Source organism: Ruditapes philippinarum, unplaced genomic scaffold (assembly GCF_026571515.1).
Source record: "Ruditapes philippinarum isolate M1 unplaced genomic scaffold, ASM2657151v2 ctg1797_1_1_1_1, whole genome shotgun sequence".
Classification (NCBI taxonomy): domain Eukaryota; kingdom Metazoa; phylum Mollusca; class Bivalvia; order Venerida; family Veneridae; genus Ruditapes; species Ruditapes philippinarum.
Window position 1 is genome coordinate 127,415 of NW_026858597.1, and position 10,367 is coordinate 137,781.

The 10,367-nt window shown below is 31.6% G+C and overlaps 1 protein-coding gene across 1 annotated transcript; it reads left to right on the plus strand.

The window, feature by feature from the left end:
• Positions 1 to 263: 263 nt before the first annotated feature.
• On the plus strand, positions 264 to 9,748 carry LOC132753693 (selenocysteine-specific elongation factor-like). Its single transcript, XM_060744189.1, has 8 exons — positions 264 to 579; positions 1,296 to 1,465; positions 1,819 to 1,908; positions 2,928 to 3,110; positions 4,272 to 4,355; positions 6,779 to 6,910; positions 7,404 to 8,037; positions 9,083 to 9,748. Exons 1-8 carry the CDS (start codon positions 303 to 305, stop codon positions 9,259 to 9,261), a joined length of 1,749 nt encoding a protein of 582 aa, XP_060600172.1. The 5' UTR covers positions 264 to 302; the 3' UTR covers positions 9,262 to 9,748.
• Positions 9,749 to 10,367: the final 619 nt, after the last annotated feature.

Sequence of the window (10,367 nt, forward strand, 5' to 3'; positions counted from 1 at the left end):
TTTATATATTTTTCTTTTTCTTATTCAAAACCAACACTGATGGATGACACATCCTTAGTGTTCATGAGGAATTTAATTAATTACATCCCGCAAACTCTTTATTGTCCTTAGAAACTATGGATTACCAGTACCTGTAGAAAGCCTCTATGTATAAGCAGGCATATGATCTTGGTCCCATGGGAAAAGTTAAGATTCAAATATATCTGTTGGTATGAGAATTAGTGTACTAATGCCTGCAAATTTGAAAAGTCCCGGTGGGGTACGGCTTATAGCCTGTTAGCTAAAATCACGTGACGTACAAAATGGCAGCCCCCATGTTCAATTTCAATGTTGGTGTTTTGGGACACGTTGACAGTGGTAAAACGAGCTTGTCAAAAGCCCTTAGTACTACAGCAAGTACTGCTAGTTTTGACAAAAATCCGCAGAGCAAGGAAAGAGGGATAACTCTCGATCTTGGCTTTTCTTCTTTTCAAGTAGATCTCCCCACCCACCTAAGTAATGAAGTGGGACAAGGTGTTGTGCAGTACACGTTGGTTGATTGTCCAGGACATGCATCCTTAATCAAAACGATAATTGGAGGTAAATATATTTTTTATATCAACTGTAAACCCAAGTCAATTTTTTTATAACATTAGTTACAGAATTTTTTATCAGATGGGGCATAATATGCATTATTGAGATAATGGTCCAATTGTCCCTATACTGATAGTTTTCAACCACAACTACTTTTTGATCATCCCTAGAAATGTTTTAATTGAAACCTTATTTGTTATGTACCGTCAACCACAAGAACTCAACACAGTGTTGGTAAGTATACTAAAGTTAGGTATATGAAAAAAGCAAAGCGAGCTCAATTTACTTTTACTGAAATAGTATAAAATAATCATTCATTTTTATTTTACATTTTCCGTTTTGAAACTGTCATTCGGTATTTTATACACTGTTTCTGTTTATTCTGGTTCCCTGTCCTATTATGGGGTCTATGAAAGTGCGGAGGATACTATTTTACGCATCCATTTTCAATTAGAATACCTCGGCTTTTATCGTTATCTTGTAATTTCGAAAAGTTGCGTTGTGTCAATTCATTATTTCCTACGACAGTTTTTACAGCACATACTCTCGTTACTGTAAAGCTCGCTTTTCGAGCAAGCCCTACGGCCAACTCTTAGAGATCGCTACTGTACATGTTTTCATGAATACACACTTGTTTCTTAACAATGTCTATCTTAGGCATTTTTGTGTAGATTTAAAAAAATAGATTTTAGAGCTATATAGATTTAATGTCTTACTTTCAGGTGCACAGATTATTGACCTGATGCTACTTGTGGTTGATGTTGTAAAAGGTTTACAAACACAAACAGCCGAGTGTCTGGTGATTGGTGAAATCACATGTAACAAGATGATAGTTGTTCTAAACAAAGCTGATCTTTTACCACCAGATAAAAAAGATACTATGATAGATAAGGTTTGCATTTTTAATGTTTTTCTCTCTGCATATATTTATTGAAATGATTGAGCGCATAGATTTCAATAACTTTTGTAATTGAAATCTGTACGTTTATAAATATATATTTAATCTTAGGAAAGATATAAATAAATAGTATAGACTAAAGGTGTTGTTAATGTATTGTAACTGATTATAAAGTAATAGTTATCATGATAAACCTTTTTACATATATCTCTATATATGCAATTATGTAAAATATATAATTTCAATCTTAAAAATTTGTTGAACATTGAATGCATCATTGGATTAATTTTAAATTTTTCATTATGATTTTAAGCAGGTAATGTAGTTTTGTTAAATTATATATTCAGATGAAGAAGAAGATGCTAAAAACACTAGAGAACACAAGATTTGCTGGTGCTCCCATTGTTGCTGTAGCTGCCAAACCAGGGGGTCCAGAGGTATAGTAAAATCAACTGAAAATGATTTATTAATAGCACATTTTTCCTCTTAAATTTTGAATTTATTAGTGAAATAAAATTGGTATATTTCATTGTTTTAAACAGTGAATCAGTGATTGTTTGTTCCATGTTCTTTATACTGCCTGATAACAAAATGATAGCAAAATTATCAGAGTGATGGAAAATGATTTTCCATGAGACAATGGTCATGCTTACTATAGTGCCTTAGTGCAGTAACAGGTTAACTCCTATTAAATTATATAAGGAGTTAACCTGTTACTGCACTAAGATTGTGATATGAGGACTGGCCATTTGTGTGCTAGTCCAGAACTTATTATATATATATAAAAAAACTCCCAAGAACCATGCATTTTGTTGCTCCATGCTGTATTAACATTCCTTTGGCATTGAAAAATAAAACAACAGAAACTTTTAGAGAACTTTAAAGATCCTGCAGTTGTAATTGAGGTCGTTACCACACTTAACTGAAATTTAATATATGTATATAATCATGCTTATAATACTGAAGAATATGTAAAATATATACTGCAAATATTTGTGCACATTATATGTAATAATTAAAATACATGCATTCATTTCTTATTGAAAATAAATTTCTAATTACCTACCTTTATTTACATGAAATGTTAAATTCGGTAATATCTTTATAAATAATGCTTTTTGGAACTTACAATATTGATAAATCTTAATTTGAGCATCATACTAATGATATAAAACCATAAAAAAATGTGTTACAGGATCTTTAAAAACATGTTTAAGGAAAGTTCCTATCAATATAATCAATATAATCATTCAGTATCAGTGTAACTGAAAATTTAACTGATGATATACATACATAATCTAATGTCTCCTCATAATAAGACACTGGATTTCTCTGATAGCATGGCATATTGAAAAAGAGCATTTTATCCAATCCATACTTCATCATGCTTTGCATGTTTATAACATTAGTTGCTGTAATTTGTATATACATGTAGTTTATTTTGATATCATTGAAGTCACCGGAAACAGAGAGTTTGGGTCTACAAGATCTGATAGACACCCTCAAGACAAACACGTATATACCTCAGCGAGATGTAAAGGGGCCATTTATCTTCTCCGTAGATCATTGTTTCAGTATTAGGGGTCAAGGCACGGTGATGACAGGGACAGCCCTCAGTGGAAGCGTGTCGGTCAATGATGTAAGACTTATTCTGTTTTCACACTTGCACATGTCTGGTCTGGTCACCTATTTTATATATTACTGTTGACATTCTTTAAAGTCATGTAGACCTAAAGCAGCATTCCAACCCCAGCTGATTTTTTATAAAAACTGAAAACTGTTATTGCTATGTTGACCATTTTTTTGTTTCGAGGAATTAACATGTTCTTTAAAGTGACGTTATGCTCATTCATGGTTAGATATAGGGTGAACAGGTGAAAGTCAAAATAAGTTAACATTTTCTCATAAGTCCTTTCAATTTTATAATTTACTTCACATGAACTATAAATAACTCACTGGGACCTGTGAAATGTGTGTAATTATCCATCGGAATGTATCTGTAACTTGCAATTTATCAAAAGAGTGGGTCAGTCTTTTTTTATATATTTAGGAAGATTAACTTATTACCCTAAACATTTTCAAATATCATGTCTTGGTCAATCGCCATTATACGATCAGTTTATTGAAATATCTAGTCAATTTGACAATGAAAAAATGAGCATAATGTCACTTTAAGAAGCAGCCATACTATACTGGCTAATATACATCATATAAAACACATTGTAAACTCAATTTAGGCACATAATTATATTATATAGTGTTATTTCACTCTTAAAATAGAAACAAATCTCATGGTAACAACATCACTCAGTTATGTTGTAATTTTGTATAGGTTTTGTATATTTTCTCCGGCTGACCTTTTGGGGTCTGCTGACCATGTAAAACAGGGTCAATTATAAACAGTATCTATGTATAGGAATTTCTTTCTGTCTGACCTTATTCTGACCGTTACAGACAGGGTTAAGTTATATAATATATAAAGATGATCCTAATGCAGTTTTGAGTGTAATATGATCACAAAAAATAGTAAATTTAGTCATATTTCATTTTAAAGGCACAAAGAGTCACTTAAAATCCTCAAAAAAAATCAAATTCAATAAAATATAATAAAATTTTAATAATAATTATGTAAAAGTAATCAAATTTCATTTACTCATGCAAATCTTAAGAACAACAAAGCCATTTCTTACTGTGTGATTGTATTCAACTCGTGGCTGTGCTTACATGTGAGGGAGCTATCCAGGTACTTTACTACAGGTCATAAGTTGGGCTTATTTCATGACTATATTATGTTTTTCAGACTATTGAGATTCCAGCTATGAAGGTCACTAAGAAGGTCAAATCTATGCAGATGTTTAGAAAGCCTGTAGAGAAAGTAGTTCAGGTAATGTGCTAGGATGTATGAATCTATAAAATAATAGTTAACATTTTGACATTTTATTGTTTCGTTTTGTTACAGATACACATGTCAAGCGTTATATGTCAAAGCAAAACTGTTATATGTCCTTCTTTATTTCATACAAGTTACTGCAGTTTTGCAGTCAACCCATGATGTATCAGAGTATAATACGAATTCTTGCATAAAAACTGCACATACGAGGGGTTATCCAAAAATTCGTGGACTTTTTAAATATCTCTTGAACGTCAACGTGTATTGTAATGAAATTTTATCAGCATACATTGTAGAATATTATCAACACATTTTGAAAGGAACAGTTAATTGTGTCAATAAATAATGATTTTATATTGCTTTTAAATAAGCACATGCACGTCACCCCGCGGTAGAAAGCGCTGTAAGTCATCGTATACTTCTTTCTAAAAAACTAAAAAAATAACATAGAAAACCCGCTGAACATCGCATGTTTCTTCTATGATGTCATTTAAGTAATTCTTTAAAATTATGGACGTCATTTACCTTTATTTTTGTTGATATCGCTAGAAACGCCAGACGCCTTTATTGTTTACAACGGGAAAATGACGGACACGCGATAATTAGAAAATCGCATGATCATAAACAATCATAAATTTTTATTGCAATTTTGAAATGACACCTACAGAAACATTTGAAAAAAATCAGCAGACGAACAGAGAAAAGAATATTTCACGATCATTAGTGTTAAAGTGGCAAAAATAAATTAGTAATGGACATTACTTTGAGAAGCAGTTACAGTCATTGACTGCGTAACGTTGAAGTATAAATTGTACGTTAATATTATGACGTTGACGTCAATAATTTTTTGGAGTGCGCCGCTGTCGCCGACATGTGTTTATGTAAAATTAAATATTGTTGTAATGTAAGAAGCTTACTCACATGAATTTTTCTGTGTTTATTTGTTATTAATTCTTCTAAGCAGTGTAAGAATTTCAAATTAATATCTCAAATAAATTTTACGCAACAAAGAAATTCCACGAATTTTTGGATAACCCCTCATACATGTATATATTAATGGAGAAAAGATTTTGCATTAACAGATTCTTGTGACCCACAATGTTGTTGCATGGTTTTTTATATCCTTGACTCAGGACACAATATATAAACAGCTTAATGATATGACGGCTTCCGCAGTTTTATAATCAAAACATATCTGTAAAATGACATTACACAAGCATGTGGAAAGCATGGTACAAGAAATGTTTTTTTATAGTTAATACAGATAACAAAACATAGAATTACCAATATAGACATATACTTTTATGCAAGAATAGCACTAATGCACCTTTTTGTGTGCATTACCATCTGCAGAAGCCCTCAGACTAATTAAATCCCTTGCCCTGCAGGCTCCAGCTTTAAATACATCTTTGTGCTTCTGCAGATGTTAATGCAAGAAAAAAAGGTGCATCCACCCTCTATTATGTTAGATTTGACCATAATATAAGAATTGCATTTCTTTTTTATTTATTTTTTTGTGCAGTTTAGTCTATAATGGCATGATTTCATAATTTGTAAGTTGACCATAGGATAGTATTTATTGCAGTTGCAGTGGGTAATATTAAAATTTTCAATAATTCTTGAAGTGGGCTATGTTTAAGACAATTCAGAGAGGCGGTTAGATTCTGGTGCATTGGCATGACATTATTGCAACATTATTTAGTATATACATGTATATGTAGTCTGTTCATGACAGTTGATAACTGATATCTTTTTATGAAAAGTTCAAAGCACCAAACCATTCAGTAATATACAGTTAAACCTGTGCTAAATACAACCTCCAATTAAAGGTCACCTGTATTTTAAGTGTAATTAAAGGCCACTCTTCAGCAGTTTGTCATTGATTAAATAGAACAGTGTTACCTCCGAGTAAAGAACGCTTGTCTATAATGGTCATGTTTGGTGGCCTTTGTTCACAGGTTTGATAAAATTATAATTTTAACGAGTGGCGCATAAGGTAGAATTATTGATCTTACACTTAACTAAACAAATTTTCTTTTTATTATATGCAAAGAAACATTTTAAAATACATTAAACCTAATACTGAATGAAAAGCGCGCCAAATTATAATACAACGTGACGTCATTTATGACGTCATGTCATTAAGTCGATTCCCAGTACTGTGCATGCAGGTATTTTACTGAAACAAGGTAAGGGGCTAAAATTCAAAACAGTGAAATTATCAAATTGATTATTTCATTGTTTCAAACAATGAAATTATCAGTTTTATATCACTGATATATTTCAATAAACCACCGAAAAGCTTGTAATAAAAATTATTATATGAACCTACATGTAAGTCATCACAGAATTTTGAAAATAAAAGACAAATTAGTTTAAAACTGTATTATTAACCAATACAATTAATGGAATTTCAGGGGGATAGAGCAGGAATCTGTGTGACCCAGTTTGACCCCAAGTTGTTAGAGAGGGGAACCATTTGTACCCCAGGTGCTCTTCCAACTATTGAAGCTGCGGTCATCTCTGTCCAAAAAATACCGTATTATAAAGTTAGTATACTTTTTTGTAAGTTTTAAGTAAAAAGTATTTCCTTTCACACACATACCAAAACAACTTTTTCTATTCTTACTATAGATAAGTATAAGCATTGACAATGTTCTCATTCTATGTTTTTTATAGTCAAAATTTACTTGTATGCAAGCCTGTGGTGAACATAATATTGTTCTATTCAACAAGTTCAATAAATTTAGTAATGTACCGAAATGAATAAAATATTCTATTTATCACATACATGTACCTAAAAATGATCCATTTTCCAGTTATAACAACCATTTATTCATTGACGTACCTATTGTGTAAAACTTACATTCAGCGTGTTTTTATGCTATGTTTGTATAAAGCAAGTGACGTCTTGTCAAAAATATGCACGACTGTGCCATACCATTTTTACTGAGTCGCAAAATTGGCACAGATATGTGATGAAACTTTTTTTCTTTACCTTGGTATATTTACTAATGATAACTATACTGAACTATTTTGTAGGGCAGTATTACATCAAAAGCAAAGTTTCATATTACTACGGGTCATGACACAGTGATGGGGAGATTAACATTTTTCGGTCTCTATGACGATACCACTGACCGACGGTCATTGGAAAAACAAACTGCTCAGATAAAAGTTAGTGATGAAGATTCCCTCGATCTTTCAAAAGAATATTTGTACCAGGATGAATTAATTTCAAACAGTTCTAAAGGGAAAGGTGATTCTGCGGAAGGAGGCGAAATAAAAAAATTACCTGTGAAACAGTACGCTTTAGTCCAGTTTGAGAAGCCAATGACATGTCAAAATTCAGCGTTAGTGATTGGTTCTAAACTTGATACAGATATACATGCCAATGTGTGTCGAATAGCATTCCATGGAAAGTTGCTTTTGGGTATGACGGACCCAAAATATTCGGAAACCATTCTTCCGAAGATAAAAGCTTACAAGACAAAAGTGAAAGAGGGCTTAGTAGAAAGAGTGATGGATGAGTACACAGTGATAGGAAAGAATATGTTTAAGAAAGAGACAAACATAGCAACTTTTACAGGTCTGAAGATCACATTGTCAACTGGAGAGGCAGGGATGATAGAAGGAGGGTTTGGTCAAAGTGGGAAAATTAAAATTAGAATACCAGGTAAGCAGGAAAAAAAGTAATCTTTAACCAGTTTTAAGTTACATAACATGCGATTGATAAAAAATCAAATGATCTCATTTTCTTAGCTTGTCTGTTTTGAAGAAAAAGTCGAGTTATTATGATCCCAGCAGTGTCATTTTTGTCACTGTGCAAGAACTTTAATGAAGCCCATTACTCTAACAATTTTAATTTTGAAACTTGAAATTCTTGTTTTTAATTCTGACAAGAGACAGTTGTATCACAAGGGGCATTATTTTGAATGCTATATACATGTATTTGGAGTTATGCCCCTTTTTAACTTAGAATTTTTGTCAAAATTTTATATTAAGTCAATTTATTTCAAAACTATAAAAGATATCAACATGAAACTTGGAATACTTGTAAATATTAACAAGACACAGTTGTTATACAAGGGAAATTATTCTAAAAGCTATAAATTTCTAGTAATGATCATTTTTAACAAAAACTTTTTGTCAAATTTTCTTATCAAGTTGAATGATTTACCTGGTATTTGCAGGGGAACGTGGCAGTCATTATAACTATAGCTACTAAAATAGATGATGATTTTAAATTAACTTACAATCATCTTCTTCAATGGTATTAATATGGGTAAAAATAATAGCTGTAAAATTATCAGTAGAATGATTTCAAAACTATCAAAGCTATCAACTCTTGATATAAGACAAGGGACATTATCCTGAAAGCAATGCTTAAGAAGTTATGCCCCTTTTCAAATTATAATATTTATTAAAATTGGTTATTGATAGTGGTTGCCCTTTACAGGTGAGCGTTAACTCTGCATGCAGTGCCCTTATTTCTTGTTTTTGTTGTAATTTTTGCAGACAGCAATTGACTTTTATTAATATAATGTAATATTTGTGCACCCGGTATTGAGCACGAGTATCATCTATACATGAGTGTAGTTTGACAAGGTGATATTTTCAGTTAAATTCTTTGTATCAAAACCCCTCACATTAACATTGGGCAGCAGTCCCAGATATTTGGTTGGAAGAAATATTTACATTTAATTATTCTTTCTTTCAAGGTGGATTACCGCCAGAAATTGTGAAAAGATATGCCGGTGGGAAGAAGAAATCAAAAGGAAAAGGAAGTGAGGAATCCGCCAATCAGGATGAAGATGTCTCTGACAAGGAGCCAATCAAAATTTTCCTTACATTTAAAAGATATATTTATGATCCAGAAAAGAAAATGAAACAAACTTGATGATTGAATGTAATTTACAATTTATAGGGAATGGTGGAATTTTCTACTTTTTGTAGTATATTTACACTAAGAAGATATCAAACAAACATGTATGAATTATCAACCATAACCTTGATTTCATGTTGGTTTTTGGTGAATGGCCATTTTTGTAACATCTGGAATGACAATATTATTAATTAGCTAATTAATGTCCATTGATTCTATACCAGTACTTTACTGTTTTTTCTGTAAAGTATTTTAACCTCGTTAAATCAGACACACAGGGCTAGCTGCATCATATGAGCAAAATGGCCACAAAATAATTAAATTGGTTAAAAATTAAAAAGAACATTTAAAAATAGTATGACTTTTTGAATTTCCATTCAGGCAGATGACAGCAGACTTATTCTGAATACCATCATAACAGTGTCTGACAAAACTTGTGTTGAAACCAGTACTGGAACTATTAGATCTGAAAACTATATTCTAAGCACCAAAATCTATGTCTACTTCCTAATGAACTATCACCAATCTATTCTTAATTATATAATATAGTTTTGAAACACAAGAATAATGTTCATCAGACCTTTTATCTATAACCCCTTTAAATTTGTGTAATGGATCTGCCCAGCTTTCATTTTTGGAACTGTTCATTATCATTTTTGGGTATGTCAAGATAAAAATTTGATGTCGGTCAGCCAAATGTGTAGAGAATGGTTATACCAGGTTTTCCTTGCTCTATATTAGTGACCAAGGGTTATCAGTTTATGTTCCAGAAAGTAAAGACTTTAAGAACTAGCATTGCATTAAGAAAAGGTTTGCATAGATCTCCATATACTGTACATGTTTTTATATGTGTTTTTAAAATAGGTGTTTTTCCCCATAAAATCTAATGGTATTTCTGCAACTTTAAATGTTTATGAAGATTTTATTGTTTTTGATTTTATCTTCACTTCCAAAAGGAAGAAAAAATCTTTACTATTTGTCATCGTCACTGGTCATTTTACCAGGAATATGGTTAGTGTTATTTTTATGTTTTTTCTACTCCAGATATAAATTATTTAATAAAGTGCTCGCTTGGTGTTGGTGCTTCTTTAAAATAAAACATATAAAAAAAACACCCATCA